Consider the following 16,000-nt stretch of genomic DNA (forward strand, 5'->3'; position numbering starts at 1 on the left):
TCTCCTCCAGTCTGACTGAGGTTTAACTTCCCCACAGCCTGTGACTGTGACCCCGAGGGTTCGCGCTCCTTGCAGTGCCGGGAGAACGGTCGCTGCGAGTGCAAGGAAGGCTTTGTGGGGAGCCGCTGCGATCAGTGTGAAGAGAACTACTTCTACAACCGCTCGTGGCCAGGCTGCCAAGAGTGTCCAGCCTGTTACAGATTAGTGAAAGACAAGGTAAGGCCACAAACGCCACTGTTGGTACCGCTGGAGAAGGTGGCACGTGCCTGCTAACGCAGTGCTTGCCCGATGGCTGCTGGAAGCAGAGAGGTTCAGAGTGCTCTGCCCTGTGTCGTAGCTGTGCTCTGTCCCCATCGCGTAGGTGGCGGAGCAGCGAGAGAGGTTGCAGGAGCTGGAAAATCTCATAGCAAATCTGGGTGCGGGAGAAGAGACCGTAACTGATCAAGCCTTTGAGGAGAGGTTGAAGCAGGCAGAAAGAGATGTTATGGAGTTGCTGCAGGAAGCACAAAACAGCAAAGGTGAGTTGACATGGTCAGACATGGATCGACAAGAGATGAGCTCTTTGCTTGATGTTCTTTCCCGTAGGACAGAGGAGGTTTTATTTCAGGTTACCTTGTGCGTCAGGGCAGAGTTATTAGGGGCAGCAGCTGAGACTCTGTATGTTATCAAAACAGCACAACACAGCATGGGCCATGCTTTTAATCACAGAATCACAGGATTGTAGGGGTTGGAAGGGAGCTCCAGAGATCATCAGTTCCAATCCCCTTGCCAAAGCAGGGTCCCTAGGACAGGTCGCACAGGTCAGCATCCAGATAGGGCTGGAATATCTCCAGAGAAGGAGACTCCACACACCCCTGGGCAGCCTGTCCCAGGGCTCCGCCACCCTCACCAGGAAGAAGTTCTTCTGCAGATTGGTGCGGAATGTCCTGTGCTCCAACTTGAGGCCATCGCCCCTTGTCCTGTCCCCACAGACACTGAGGAGAGGCTGGCCATTTCCCCCTGTGTCCCACCCTTCAGATATTGATAAACACTGATCAGATCCCCTCTCAGTCCTCTCTTCTTCAGGCTGAACAGCCCCAGGTCACAGCCTTTCCTCATAGGGGAGATGCTCCAGGCCCTTACTCACCTTCGTTGCCTCCGCTGGACTCTCTCTGGGAGATCCCTGGCTTTGCTGTACCAGGGAGCCCAGAACTGGATACAACACTCCGACTGTTCTCCCAGCAGTCTCCATTGTATATGCAAAGTAAAGATCTGCACATATCCTAGTGTTACCCTCTTCAATAGACAGAATTGTAGGGGTTGGAAGGGACCTCAAGGGGTCATCAAGTCCAGATGCAAAGGAGGCTTTTATTTTTTAAACAAGCAGAAGACCATCCACTATATAAACATATCTCTTATGCTTATAAACCTGCTTAGATGTTTTGGGATAAAGAACTTGTTATTGGGATATCACCACCAATTAGAATGAAGGTTTCAAAATCCTGCTGGCAAGCTTAATTATCCTACCACAAAGTGTATAAAGTTCTGAAAAGTGCTCTTGTAGTGGCCTGTAGCTATTTTTCCTGTTAAACTCTTTGAAGAGTTGCTTGTACTGTCACCTCTATCGCGGGATGTCTGTGAGCAGGACATTAAGCAGTGTGACAGAGTTTTGTCCTTAGGGTCTTTTTAATGTCTAAGCTGATGTGTGTTTCGGAGGAGAGCAATTTGAAGAAGACCCTTGCTTTGCAGTTAGAGATGCTCCCTTGGGAGTTGGTTCAATGATTTCAGACCACTTTGGAAAAATCTGTTGCCTTTGCATGAAGCTGGGAAGAAGCTGACACAGGTCTAACAATTGCGTTTGCTTGGGAAGATTCCTGCTGGTGGGAATCAGCCCTGAAATTCTGCTCCCATTTTAGCTGGGGTGGCTTTATGCTGCTTGCTCAGCATCTGTGCCTAGATAAGCCCTGTCTGAGGGGGTGGAAGGTGGGGATCAGAGGAAGATGAGGGAATGGACTGGGCTTTGTCGTGGAGTTTCTAGCCTCTTGCAAGCTAAACGCAAACGCTACCCTTGCAAAAGCGTGTGTGCCCCTGTAGTGCTCAGTTGTGGTTTTTCACTGGGTGTGGTGGTGGTGGTATGTTGTATGAAACACGTCAGACGTTCATATTCAACATGTAGATCACAGAATCCCAGAATTGTAGGGCTTGGAAGGGACCTGCCAAAGCAGGGTCCTGTGCTGCAAGTTGAAGGCAGAGCGTTTGGGAAGAGTCTTAACTTTGGAGCCCTGCAGGCTTCTGCCTGCACTTACCCTCTTAATAATGCTCTTGCATTTCAGGAGCAATTCCCTCAGTCACGAGGCGTGTGTCTGTGCTTTGTGGCTCTGTTTGGCTCTGTTGTTCGGACAGTGTTGTGGGGAGTTACCTGGTGGCCAAGAATTTGGGGAGTTTGTGGGTCTCAGGTCCTACAGATTTGAGAACCAGGGCTGGGTCCTCTGTTCTGCCAACTGATGTCACTGGTGTCTGGCTTGGGAGAAGTCACCATTGCCCAAAGCGGGGGATAACACCCACCCCGCTATTACTCCGTCTCTGCTTACCTTCTGGGAGCTAAGCTGAAGAGAATTTGCAAAGCAGGCGTTTTATACTTGTTGAGGAACGGCTCTGCTGTCTTTTTTTGGTCAGTGGTAGAGATGAAACATTCATTCCCAACACAAAATTCCCCATCAGAGTTGTTTCCAACACCCAGCAGGATGGTCCTCTCAGTAGTTACTGACTTCTTATATTTGACACGTGTTCTGGTGATGACTTTGATCTCAAGCTGACTGACTGACACAATGGCTTTGCTGGTCCCCTTTCACCAGAGGATTAACCGCCCACCGTGGTGCCTGCAGAGGTAACCTGCTGCTCCAACTTCTCTTCCTCCTGTAATTAATTTGGCTCCCTCTCTCTTGTGTCGCACGTTTCAGACGTAGATCAGGGCCTCATGGACCGACTCAAAGACATCAACAGCACGCTGGTGAGCCAGCTCAACAGGCTGAGGAACATCCAGGGCACCGTGCGGGAGACGGAGAGCTTGGCGGAGCAAGCCCGGGTGCGAGTGGAGGACACAGAGGACCTGATCAGCTTAGCTTCCAGTATGCTGGAGAAGGCAAAGATGGCAGCTGACAACGTGGTGAGTTGCTGCTGAGGTACCACGTGGCGAGGAAGGACAGGGCCTTGCCTTTCTGTGCTCTTCTAGGCGTGATTCTCCGCTTGTTCCTTCTCTTACAGCAAATTTGCCAGGGAAAGGTCTTTTCCCCTGCTGAAAATCATGGGAAGTAAATAAAGGAAGACACTGTGTCTTAGCCCCTGCTCAGAGAAACCAACTGTATACCCTCCTAAATAAATATCAGGGCCTTTGGTTTTTTTTTTTTCTAGGGATAGCCCTTATGGGTGGAAACTGGGCTCAAGAAAAAAACTACAGGGAAGTCAGAAGTAGGTTAGAGACATCTCTAAGCATTTAGATCATGACAATAAATATTTAAAGCAGAGATTAATAAAAGATGAAAATAGAGCTTTAAGATGTTTTTCTTTTCTTATCTTTTCCAGTCCATTACACCTCCAGAGTCAAGCGGGGACCCCAACAACATGACTCTATTGGCCGAAGAGGCCCGCAAGCTGGCTGAAAGGTAGGCTGTGGCAAAACACCTCACGGCCCGCAGCAGGGCCCTGCTCTTCCCTACAAGGGGGGGAAGCAAAACTCTCTCTGCTTGATATGAAACACGTGCCCTTTGCTGAGAAACAGACTTGCTCTGTGGGTGTATGCTTGATGGGCAAACAGTAGACATGGGAATGAGAGGCATGTACAGCTGTAGTGGTGCCTTGCAGCTGATCTTCAGCAGCATTGCTGGAGTGATGCCTTGGGTGCAGAGATGGCCTCAAACAGCATCTTCTGTTGCAAATGTTTCAGCATCTTCTGTGTGCAAATTGGAATGGAGGCAGGAATGGTGTGGGAGGGTAAAGCCGGTGTGAGAGGGTGGGAGCCAGTGGGAGAGGAGAGGAACCGCTGGCTGACAACTCTAATGGCATTGATCTTCTGTAATCCTGTCCAGACACAAAAAAGAAGCTGATGAGATTGTTCGCATAGCCAAGGCAGCAAATGACACTTCCATGGAAGCATATCAGCTGTTGCTGAAAAGCCTGGCTGGAGAAAACCAAACTGCAAGTGACATCGATGAGCTCAACCAGAAGTGAGTTAGTAGCAGAAAATAGTTTTTATTTCCTGGATTTCGAGCAGTGCTTAAAGCTAAGATGCCCTCTGTAGTGTGGGATGCTTCTGGTTTTCAATCTCGTAGTCTCTCTACTGTCTGAGGAAGTTCCATTCTACAAAAAAAAACCAACCCTAAATTAAAAAAAAATGTAGTGTAATTGGGTCTTTGTGGCTTTTTTAGGTATAACCAAGCAAGGAACATTTCTCGAGACCTGGAGAAACAGGCCAACAAGGTGCTTGCAGAGGCAGAGGAAGCTGGAAACAAAGCCCTACAGATCTATGCTAATCTCACTAGTCTGCCTACTGTGGATTCCACGGGGCTGGAGGTACGTGCAGGAAGCATCACGTGCAGCGTGTCCCAAAGGCCTGTGAGGACAGGCGTTAGGGCAGCGTGCCAGGCTGCTCCCATACCTTGCATGTCCTTTTCTTGCGCAGAGAAGCACCAGCACTGTCTCTGGAATTTTGTCCTTTGAGACGTAATCCAGGCTTATGCCTTTCAGCCTTTACACAGGAGACTTGCTTCCAGAAACCCCCATCTCCGCCCAGTCTCTGAAGGACAAAAAACCCCCAAGCCAACCCCCCCCCCCCCAGCTGAATGAAAGGCTGTCTGCTGGATGTTTTGCCTTGACCAGACAAGTGCAAACATTCCGGTTCCCTCTGATACCCGCAGAGCTGCTCCCTCCCCTGCGCTCACTGTAGTCCAGTAGGTTTTTCCTGCACATGAAACCGATTCCAACCTCTGCCCCTCATGGTATTCAGAGCTTTGAAAGCCAAGTTACAACTGCAGTTGTGAGACAGGAACCCATCCTAGCATCTGCCCATCAAACTGTTTCACCAGCCTGTTCAGAAATGCTTTGACGTTCAGGAATCTGCCTTTGTTTCCCATTTCCACCTGCAGAACGAAGCAAACAAGATCAAGAAGGAAGCGGAGGAGTTAGATCAGCTGATTGCCAGGAAGCTAAAAGATTATGAGGACTTGAGAGAAGACATGAAAGGAAAGGAGCTAGAAGTAAAGAATCTCTTGGAGAAAGGCAAGACAGAGCAGCAGGTCAGTTCTGTTTTGCTCAGGCTTTTGTTTCCTGGAAAAAAAAACAACAAAGGAAAACATGGAACTGGCCAGATACGTAAGATTTGGTCTTATTCAGTCTTATTTTATCTTAGCAGCACTTGTTACTTGTGAGAATACTGAAGGGTGGTCCTGGAAAGGGGGTGCAAAAAGCTGGTAAAAGCATTGAGGCTGTGTGGGAGAGTAAGGGGTGTTCAGAGCAGTACCTAAATCCACCTGGTTCCAGAGGAGGGGAGGGAAGCGTTGCCGCTCAGGGATCAGCGCTGGCACAGATGGCGTTGGTGTTGCAGGCTGAGCGATGCGTTTTGATACACATAAGGTGGTTGTCCTTCACAAGGTAGTAACATGTTGGTACGTGCCCTGTCTTCTTAGACTGCAGACCAGCTCTTGGCTCGAGCAGACGCGGCGAAAGCCCTGGCAGAAGAAGCCGCTCGGAAGGGCAATGGCACACTGCAGGAGGCTAACACCATTCTCAGCAACCTGAAAGGTAAAGAGACAGCACATGCTGTGACTCCTTCCATTCCTGCATGACAGGGTGACAGTGGTTGTTGTCTTGGTTAAACGGTCTGTGCTAATGCTGGTACCTGGGGGTTGGGTGGGTTCTTTGGGGTCTCCCCTTTCCCTTTTAAACAAAGAAACTCTTGGAGAGAGTCCAGAGGAGGCTACAAAGATGATTAAGGCCCTGGAGCATCTCCCCTACAAGGAAAGGCTCAGTGACCTGGGGCTGTTCAGCCTGGAGAAAAGAAGCCTGAGAGGGGATCTGTTTATCAATATCTGAAGGGTGGGACACAGGGGGAAATGACCAACCTCTTCTCAGTGGTCTGTGGGGACAGGACAAGGGGTGATGGCCTCAAGTTGGAGCACAGGAAATTCTGCACCAGTATGGGAAGAACTTCTTCCTGGTGAGGGTGAGGGAGCCCTGGGACAGGCTGCCCAGGGGGTGTGGAGTCTCCTTCTCTGGAGATATTCCAGCCCCGTCTGGACGCCTCCCTGTGTGACCTGTCCTAGGGACCCTGCTTTGGCAGAGGGGTTGAAACCAATGATCTCTTGAGCTCCCTTCCAGCCCCTACAATTCTGTGAGCCTGTGAAATGGATTTGTGACTAGAGATCTCCTTTTTAAGTTCCTTACGTAGTCTCAGAAGATGCGTAATAGGGAGAGCTGCAAGCACATACCCCCCTGCTCCTCAGTTTTCATCCCTCCAGTGCCAAGGTGGCAAAGCTTGGGTAGCTTGGTCAAAGAAGAATCCCAAGGCTCCTCTGGAGCAAGTGGGTGAGAAGCTGTTTTGCCCTTTCATAGATTTTGATAAGCGGGTGAATGATAACAAGACAGCGGCGGAGGAGGCGCTGAAGAAGATCCCTGCCATCTCCCAGACCATCGCTGAAGCCACCAACAAGACGCGCCAGGCAGAGCTGGCCCTTGGCAATGCTGCTGCCGATGCCCGCGAAGCCAAGACTAAAGCAGATGATGCAGAGAGGATCGCTGGTTCTGTTCAGAAGGTGGGTCCTCTGTAGCTCTGAAGCTGTCCCCTGGAGATGCTGGTGTGTAACTGCGTAAACTCCTATTCTAGCAATTCCTGGCGAGCCCCACGTGCCTTCTGATGCATTCCCACATTAGGGAAGGCAAAACGTGGCATGATAGGTGCCTTTTGGGGGGAGGAGGAAGGACCTTCACCACCTTTTTCCATCCTGTCCCCCTTGCTGGCTGTAGAGCGCTGCTGCTACCAAAGCTGAAGCTGACAAGACTTTTGCTGACGTGACGGGTCTGGCCAGGGAAGTGGATGACATGATGAAGCAACTCCAGGATGCAGAAAAGGAGCTGAAGCGGAAGCAGGATGATGCTGATCAGGATATGATGATGGCAGGCAAGGTTAGTCGTGCTGGTGGGAGTGGGAAGAGGCTGCCTTCTCCCTGCTATCCTGGCCATCGCAGCTTTTCTGCTGCTGTCCTGCCAAGACAGCGCTGGTTCAGCCAGTATTCGGTCTCTTCCAAGCATTAAGCGGGAGAGAAGACATGAGATGAGCAAAGGTGCTCTCCTGGTGGCAGTAGCACAGGTTCCTGGCTGGATTTTGAGCCAGTTTCCTTAATGCCACACTTGAGTTTTAACTGGAACCTGAGTGTAGCACTACAGAGTCTGTTCCGGCTTTTCCTGCAAAACCCATCTTGGTTATCAGGGATCTCCGGCCTGAAATAATCAGGGAACTGATGATCTGAAGGCTGTCAGTGTGGGGAAGGTCTCAGCACAGGGGTGTTAGCCTGGAGAGAGGAGCTAGCAGTGCGTGGGACGGCTTGGGTAGCCCTGTGAAGGAGAGAGGCAGCAGTTTCCTAACCCCTGTGGCCTTTCTTGTGCTCTCATGTGTTGTTTAATACCCTGCAGGCCTCGCAGGCTGCCCAGGAGGCAGAAGACAACGCGAGAAAAGCAAAGAACTCTGTGAACAGCTTGCTTGCTGTTATTAACGGCCTGCTGGATCAGTTAGGTAAGGCTCTCCTCTACAGACACCTGAATGCTTCCCTGCTATAGCAGCTGGTGTGGTGTGCTGCTGGCCTGCCCAGCGCTGTGCTGCCAATCAAAACAGGTCTCTTTGTTTCTAGAAATGGGGCTTGGGAGTTTTCGGTGAGGGTTTGGCTTGGTGTTGGATGTGGTTATGGGTTGGGTTTTTCCTCCCTTGGGGTGACCTCAAAGCTTGTTGTGCCATGTCTGGTTACTGCCTCAGGGCAGTTGTTGAGGCTGCTCCTGTTTTATCGGGTGCAGAGGGGATGGATGGAGATCTTGGTGCCCAGCTAGGGGCTCAGCTGTGTGAGCACCCAAAACCAGTGCCTCAAAGGTGCCTTGTTTTAGCTTTTCTTTTTTTTAATGGACTTCACTGGTTGCTTCCACCTTTTTAGGGCAGTTGGAGACAGTGGACTTGAACAAATTGAATGAGATTGAGGGCACCCTGAACAGCACCAAAGACAAGATGAAAGATAGCGACCTGGACCAGAAAGTGTCCTTCCTTGAGAGGGAGGCCAGGAAGCAAGATGACGCGATACAGGCCTACAACAGGGACATTGAAGAGATCCTGAAGGACATTAGCAACCTGGAAGACATCAAGAAGACCTTGCCATCTGGCTGCTTTAACACCCCGTCCATTGAGAAACCTTAAGGGTGCACTGGGGTGGGGGTTATCCCCCCGGGGAGTGGTGGTTTGGCTCTGGAGTGCCTTAACACACGTTACCTTCTTCAGATCCCCAACTCTTTGCTGCTCGCAGCCACTTGTTTTCTTTTCGAATCAGGATAAGTTGAAAGTTTGTTGGGTTTTTTGGGGGTTTTGTTGTTTTGTTTTTTTTTTAAGAGAAGCAAATTAAATATCCATCTTTGGGCATCAAAGGGGGTTTTATATAAACCTGTCTCCCTGAGCACTCTGCCCCTTCCTCAGACACAGTTTCCCTTCGAATTAGTGCAAGGATGAGGGATGCTCTGGACTCTCTGTACCATGGTTACAAAATAACCATGGGAGCTGTATACAGCAAGACAAAACTAACCTAACTTTTCCTCCTCTCTTCTGCCTCAGTCCCGGAGCTCTCTGTCCCTATGAAGGAAGGGGATGGCTACCAAAGTATTACTGTAATGGCCAGTATAGCTGCACTCATTCAGATCCCTGGTCCCAACTTCTAACCCTGTGAATTATTATGATTATTTTTTTAATCCTTAACTAGTGGCCGAACTGACAGCGTTGGTAGCCTCTGACCAAACAGCCAAAGCCTCTTTCTGACATGCTTTCTGTGATGATGCATTGCTCTGAGAAAACACGCTGCCCCTGAGAAGGAGCTCTTTGGGAAGATACTGGTGGAGCGGTAGATCTTGTACTGGTGGAGTAGTAGGTCCTACCAGCCCTGCTCCTGGTCTGTGGAGAAGTAGTTTTGGGTCTGGTCTGTTAGCAACTACCTGCTGGATAGCCCAGGTTGAGGAGTGTGGAAGCCCTGTGCTGCGTTCGGTAGGTGTTGCTATCGGATTGCCAGAGAATTGGGGGTTTTGGGGGGGCTTTTTAGGTTGGTTATTTTTTTTTTTTAAAGCTATGAGTCTGATGGACAGATTAGTTTGTTCAGGTGGGAAAGGTCTTGCTGAAGAGGAGAGCTGCCATCCAGAGAGCTCCGAGAGCTGCGCTGCTCTTCATGCCCTGGCTTTGGGTGGGGAAGGGAGAGGCTCTGTTGGGTGGATGTGCAAAGGGCTTTCTCCCACCCTCTGAAGGAGGATGGGGCCGTTTCTGTGTCTCCCAGTGTTGCTCTCACCCTTTGCCTGGTTCACTCTGGCAGAAAGAGCTGGAGTTCCCCAGTGCCCTCCTTTTTGACCGGCCATTCTCCCAGTCACCCCAAAGCAACCACAGCGCAGGAATTCAGGCCGGGCTCAGGTGGCCATTCTCCCATTCAACCCGCCTGCTGCCACCTCCCCAGTAGGCTCCATCCCCAGTCAGTGCCTCCAGCTGCTTACTGGTGCTGAGTGGGAGCGGCAGGGAGCCCCTCACTCCTCCTCCAGCCCTCCTCTGAGACAAGAGCATCCTCTGCACCCCCCCCCCCCCACCCCCCCAACTCCTTCCTTGAGATCCAGTATATATCTATCCTTAAACACTATGCAACTTCGTACGTTTGCGTAGCGGGGAAGAAATTATTATCTGACACACACTGGTGCTATTAATTATTTCAAATTTATATTTTTTGTGTGAATGTGATGATTTTTTCCGGTTTTTTTCTCTTTTTCCTTTTTTTTTTGTTTAATTTCAATCAGGATTACAGTGTGAGGAAGTCTCTCTCGTCTGTGCGTACGTGTGTGTGTAAATATACTCAGCCATGTTTCCAGAGTGGCATAGCCTGGCCGCCTCCATATGCTTTCCCCTGCAGCCCTTGGGGTGCACACACCATGGTACCCCCACTCTCTGTGCCGTTCCCATAGAGCTCGGTGTTTCTCCTGGCTGCACTCCTGCTTTTTCCCCTTCTCCCGTGTCCTCAGCACCCATACAGGATCGGCAATAACCACTCTGCCTGGGGGTGGGTGCTTTCAGAAGCCTGTCCTCCATGGGTGGTGCTCGAAGCACCCTGTTTTGGGTCCCTCGTCCCCAGGGATGCTGTGCCAAGGAGGAGAGTGGGTGCTGGGGCTGTAGGGAGACAGGACCCAGCGTTGAGAAAGCTGGATTTGAGGGGGACATCTTGAGACCACCACACGAGGCTTAGTGTGCCCTTGGGAACAGCACTGCTGGGGCAAGGGGGTGTTCCCAGTGCACCCCCACATTCCTCTTGCACCCCTTCTTAGAGATCCCTACAACTTCCCAGCCTGGGATTTCCCCCTGCCCACAAAACCCGCAGACAGTCCCAGGAGGAATGCTTAGGGGTGTCCCTCGATGCCCATGGGATGCTGAGGTCGGTGTCCTGGCCGCTCTGGCCAGATGGCTGGCGGTAACCTCATCACCTCTCTGCCAAGGCTGGGAGGAGAGCGGGTGCCAAGATGCACACATACCCTGGCTGACCTCAGGCCTAAGGTTTCCCAGCTTTCTTCTCTCTCTATTTTTTATTTTAAGCTGTTTTTAACAGAATTTTATTTTTAAATAAAAAAGAATTAAATCTTTATACGCGCTCTCTTAATCACTGCTGCATTACAGCCATTACTCATTGTATAAGCCCAGTTATTTCTGTACGTAATGTGATGACGCGACAGCTGCTGGTGGAGCGCTGGATGTCACGGGCGTGACGGTCCCTTCACCACCTTATTCCCCACTGTGCCCCCCTCAGTACGTGCCTTTGCTCCAGCTTTTTTCTTTTTTTTGCCTTAATCTGTGGTCTTGCTGTCCGGGGCGGTGAACAAAAAAATAATGCAACACTTGCAGTTTTTATGTATAAAACAGTATTTCTTATTTATAATAAAGTCTGAATATTTGTAACCCCTCACACCTCAGTGTTCCTGGGAGTATTTGCAAAGGGAAAATTGGGGATGCTGGTGGCCTTGGTGATTCTGCTCCCCCCCCCCCCATTTTGTCCATTGTGGTGGGTACAATGAATCTTACTCCACTGTTTTTCCAGGCTGTAAAAACCAGCATGGTGGTGTCTATGCTGATGCTGTTGGAGCTGTGTTGTCCTCTGGGAGGGATCTCAGGGGTAAGGGTAAAGTCCTTCCCGCTTTCAGCTCAACACATGGAAAAGGATCGGGGCTCCTGGGGAGAAAAACAAATCCCCCAAGTAAAGAAACTGAAATTCCCTCCTTGGGAACCGCCCGAAGGCTGGCTGTGCTGCGGTGCTCCACGTGTCCTGTCTGCCAGAGCCTGGAAGGAGTTAAATTTGGGAATTAATTTGGACAGGTCAGCTGGCTTTTCTCTTTCTCCACAGAGGAAAATGCCTGTGTCCCACTGGTAGCCGATCCCTTCTCCACTGGTAAGTTCTCACTCTTTATTTCAGTTTCCATTGCTCTGGCTTCTTGTCCTCCGGCTCTGACTGCTGCTAACGCATCCGTTATCGACCAGACCCTTTCTTCCCTTCCCCTTTTGTCTGGGCCAGTGTTCCTGCTGAGCCAATCCCCCCTGGTAAAATCCCTCTGATGCTTCATCTGGGCTGTAGGCAGCAGTTGGGGGGCAGAGAATGCGGCAGTAGGATGGTGCTGACCTCACGTAGGCTGCGGCTTGATGTGGAGACTCTTAACGTTTTGGGGCTGAAACACTCGGTTCAGGGAGCAAATCTCTGCTCTTTATTCTCTCTTCAGGTCACTGGTGCTTGTGTAAAGCCTGGGCAAAATCCCAAATTAAGGTGAAGCTCTTGGCTTCTGTACACTCAGCTGCATCACGCTGGTCTGGAACAGCCAACATAGTTGTTTTTTGGAGGGCAATGGGTGTTACCCTGCCATGGGGAGGAGCAGACCCAAGGGAACAGGGAAAGGGCTGCCCCCTGCTAGCTGAACAATTTCATCCTGGTTCTGAAGTCCAGGAGGAGAGTGTTTGAGGAGGGATTTTCTGGGCAGCATAGTGCTGGGTTGATGTCCAGGTGGAAGAGGAGGGACCTTGCTGAGGAGGGACCAAGCTGTGCTCTGATGGCTCTTTCTCTGATGTCCAGTGGTTTTCCTCACTGTCCAAGCTCCATATCCCTCATGTGCCCTCTGGAGAGGGCTGGTAGCGGGTGAGGGGGCCCTGGGGAGCACAAGGACTAGGACAGGGTGGCACCAGTTACTGTCTGGGAGCTCTGCAACTGGGTGTGGAATCATTGGGGGGTGCTGCCCAATATAGAGCTGCCCAAGGAGTGGGGCTTGGGGCTTTGCAGCAGTTGAGGGGGCTTCATGGTTGCTCTGGGGAGGCTGAAGTTGAGGGGACTTGGCCTCATTGGGGCGCTGAGCCAGGTTCTCCCTTGCTTCAGGGTGGGATGGGGTTGTTAGGAGTTGGTAAGTGTTGGGAGCAGCTCTGGCCTATCCACAGGGATCTGAGGAAGAAGAAGAGGATGTGCAGCTCTTGCACAGAGCTGGCAGCGTCCTCTGCTCCCTGTGTCCAGCCTGGACACCTCAGACCCCGCTCGGAGCAGTCGGTCTTTCAGGTCGGCCGCTGGGCTGCACCCTCAGCTGTGCCCCCGTCCCAGAAACACTGGGGACACTGCACAGAGCAAACCCCAGAGACCCCCAGCAAAGCCCGGCAGCCATCGCTGCAGGGGCAGAGGGCAATGCAGTGGGATGGCACTGCCTTCTGCCCTCATCCCAGCCTGCCTGCCCCTGTCTGTCTGCCTGTCTCGCCCCCTCGCTGGCACGGGCAGGGTAAGGCCAGACACGATGGCACTTCCTTGCCATGCCGCTGCCCTGCCCTGCTTGCTCACCACTGCCATGACTGAGCCACTGCTGGGAGCACCGGTGTCCTGCTGCCTGTCTATGCCTAAACGATGTCCCCTGCTCTGGGTGGCCCCAGCTGTCTGACCACATCGCTGGACCCACCGAAACCAGCCCTTGAACCCACGTGTACGGGAGGCTGTGCCTCCTGAAGGCAGCCCATGTAGTCATTCAAAGGTTCAGGAGATAAGGTGACTGTGTTAAATCCCAGGTTAAAAACCAGATTCCCTATCTGGGAACGGCGTTGTGCCGGGGAACGGCACGAGGAAGCGGAGCGGCGTGCTGGCCCTCAGCTTTGAGGAGCCCGAAGCGCCCATCCGGTGAAGGAGAGACTGAAGTCCAGGCGTTATCTCCGCACGTGTGGGTATGCTGGTGCAGCAGGATCCCCGATTCCTCCACACCGAGGAAGTCCCAGGTACCGGGATAAAGGTCTGCTGCCAGGTGGGAGGAGAATCTCCTCGGGTCAGAGGAGGCTGGTGCTGGGCGTGTGGCAGCGGGAAGGACAGTGGGCAAGCAGAGCTCGAGGTAAGCTGCTCCTCAACAAACCCTCAAGGAGAAGTGAGGCTGCCCACCGAAACGGCCCGGGGCTGGAGCTGCAGGGGTTGTTGCAGCTCCGAAGGTCCCTTGCTGAGGAAGGTATGGGGGTGCTGGGGATGGGCTGTGCAGCATCCTTGTTGTCCCTTATCCCTCATGAGCCACCAAAACACATTTTCTCCCTTGGTTACACCAGCAAAACTCTGAATTCAGGGCTTTCATGCACCCATTGTTTGCTGGTGGCAGCCATCAGCACAATCTCATGGATTCAAATTACCTTCAGAGCAGTCAATTCTGCCATGGCCACATCCTCAAGGACTGCTAAACTTGCTGGGCACAGCAGTGGTCTCCCTGCAGCTTTCTTAACCCCGTGATGATGAATTGGGGGCCAGGCATCCTCTGAAGGATCCTTCTTCTATTGTAGATCTAAAGATCCCGGTTCTCCAGTGAGGAAAAGCTGATTCATAGCAACTCTGGGTTGCTGCTCCTGGTGCCTCCCATTGCTTATGCTTCTGCTCACCCTGAGTGGTGACATTGCTGTTCACCATCTTCCTGCAAGAGTTATTCCTCTCATAGTGGCGGCATTTGCTACCCATGCTCTGTGGTGGGTGGGAGCATGGGTGGTAAATGTCCACGTGATGGGTATTTGCTCTGTGGTGGGTGAGGAGCATTGGTTTGTTCCAGTCCCGGTGTGTTCTAGAACATCAGGGCCCCAGAAATGACATTTTGCATGCATGCATTGAGGTGGTTTTCCAAAGGTGAGCTTGGTGGAGGATGGTGGAGGATGACGAGGTAGGAGTAGCCTAAGCAAACACACAGGAATGACTGGGGAGAGACATGTGTCAGTGTTTGAGGAAATGACATAAGCGGCGGGGTGAGAGCGGTGAGATAGTGTGGAGGAGCCAGCTCTGAGGGGAAAGGCTCCTCCTCGTGCTGAGAGCTGGACTTCCAAGAGAGGAACCAGGCCAGGACCTGGGCTGGGAGAGGTCCAAGGGGACCACTGCACTGACGGTACGGCTGGCAATGAGCTCCCCGAGCAGAGGGTTGTCAGTGGGTAGGAAGGAGCACAGCAGAGGTGCCTGGGGCAAGTGATGTGCTTCAGAGAAGAAGGGAGTGAGAGTGTTTTGTTGGGGGAAGGAGTAGACCCAAAGGGCTGCTCAAGCAGTTGGACCTCAGCAGGCTGGAGAGATGGTACCATGCAAACCTTGTGGAGCTCAACAAGGCCAAGGGCAAGGTCCTGCAGGTGGGTCAGGGCAATCTCCAGCACGACGACAGCCTGAGTGGGGAATGGATGGAGAGCAGCCCTGAGGAGGAGGACTAGGGAATGCTCATTGAGGGAAAGTTGAACCTGACCCAGGAATGGGTGCTGGCAGCCCAGAAAGCCACCCATGTCCTGGGCCACATCCCCAGCAGTGGTATTAGCAGGTCAGAGAGGTGATTCTGCCCTCTGTTTTGCTCTGGGGAGACCTCCCTGTAGTGCTGTCTCTAGCTCAAGGGTCCCCAGGACAAGAAGGACACGGAGCTGTTGAAGTGAGTCCAGAGAAGGCCACAGAGGTGATCCAAGGACTGGAGCACCTCTGCTCTGGAGATAGGTTGGCAGAGCTGGACTGGCTCAGCCTGGAGAAGAGATGCCTGCAGGAACACCTCTGACCCCCTTCCAGTCCCTCAAGGGGCTCCAGGAAAGCTGGAGAGGGGCTGGTGCCAAGGGCAGGGAGGGCCAGGCCCAGGGGAATGGCCTCCAGCTGCAGGAGGGCAGCTGGAGAGTGGCTGGGAGGCAGAAATCCTTCCCAGGGATGGGGGAGGCCCTGGCACAGGGTGCCCAGAGAAGCTGGGGCTGCCCCTGAATCTTTGACAGGGTTCAAAGCCCCTGTGCTGGTGGGGGGTTGTTCCTGGTAGGGATGGCACTGGGGGGCTCTGGGGTCCTTTCCCACCCAAACCAGTCTGTGAGTCCACAGGCACTGCAAGTGGTTTTGTCTCTCTGCTTAAAAACCCCCAAAATTTGGGTAAGGCAGCCTTGGGTGCCGAAGCCCAATGTGCCACCAGGGTGCTCATGTAGCTGGGTTCCTCTTCTGAACCTGTATTAAGATCCAGCCAGTGAAATCGGAAGGAAACAGCCTGCTAATGAGGGAGAGCTGCTTCAGTTAGCAGAGGCAGGTAAGTTTGGCAGAGGGAGGTGCGAAGACGTGGTGAGTCGGGGCTGACTGTGCCCATGAGATCACCAGGAGCCAGGGAGGGAAGCCCTCTGAGTCAGCCCCAGGTGCAGGAGTGTCTGGAGGCTGGTGGGCAGCGCAGGGGGCTCGGATGGGGCCTGGGCTTGGGAGCTCTGGAATGAGCAGCGTGGCAGCACCGCTGGGCTGTT

General features: G+C 52.4%; 1 protein-coding gene across 1 annotated transcript in view; it reads left to right on the forward strand.

Annotated features, from left to right (window-relative positions):
- The window catches only part of LAMC1 (laminin subunit gamma 1), a gene marked incomplete at its 5' end in the record, with an annotated part of 67,672 nt that extends 56,471 nt beyond the window's left edge, over positions 1 to 11,201 (forward strand). Inside the window, 12 exons of the mRNA XM_084266453.1 lie at positions 38 to 216; positions 362 to 518; positions 2,940 to 3,145; positions 3,562 to 3,641; positions 4,065 to 4,202; positions 4,404 to 4,548; positions 5,121 to 5,270; positions 5,661 to 5,775; positions 6,586 to 6,785; positions 6,997 to 7,155; positions 7,663 to 7,762; positions 8,172 to 11,201. Of these exons, the coding sequence (XP_084122579.1) occupies positions 38 to 216; positions 362 to 518; positions 2,940 to 3,145; positions 3,562 to 3,641; positions 4,065 to 4,202; positions 4,404 to 4,548; positions 5,121 to 5,270; positions 5,661 to 5,775; positions 6,586 to 6,785; positions 6,997 to 7,155; positions 7,663 to 7,762; positions 8,172 to 8,428 (1,886 nt within the window). The 3' untranslated portion in view covers positions 8,429 to 11,201. The remainder of the gene's footprint in view (positions 1 to 37; positions 217 to 361; positions 519 to 2,939; positions 3,146 to 3,561; positions 3,642 to 4,064; positions 4,203 to 4,403; positions 4,549 to 5,120; positions 5,271 to 5,660; positions 5,776 to 6,585; positions 6,786 to 6,996; positions 7,156 to 7,662; positions 7,763 to 8,171) is intronic.
- Positions 11,202 to 16,000: the final 4,799 nt, after the last annotated feature.

The sequence above is a fragment of the Gallinula chloropus genome (assembly GCF_964237585.1).
Source record: "Gallinula chloropus genome assembly, chromosome: 6".
NCBI classification, from domain to species: Eukaryota; Metazoa; Chordata; class Aves; order Gruiformes; family Rallidae; genus Gallinula; species Gallinula chloropus.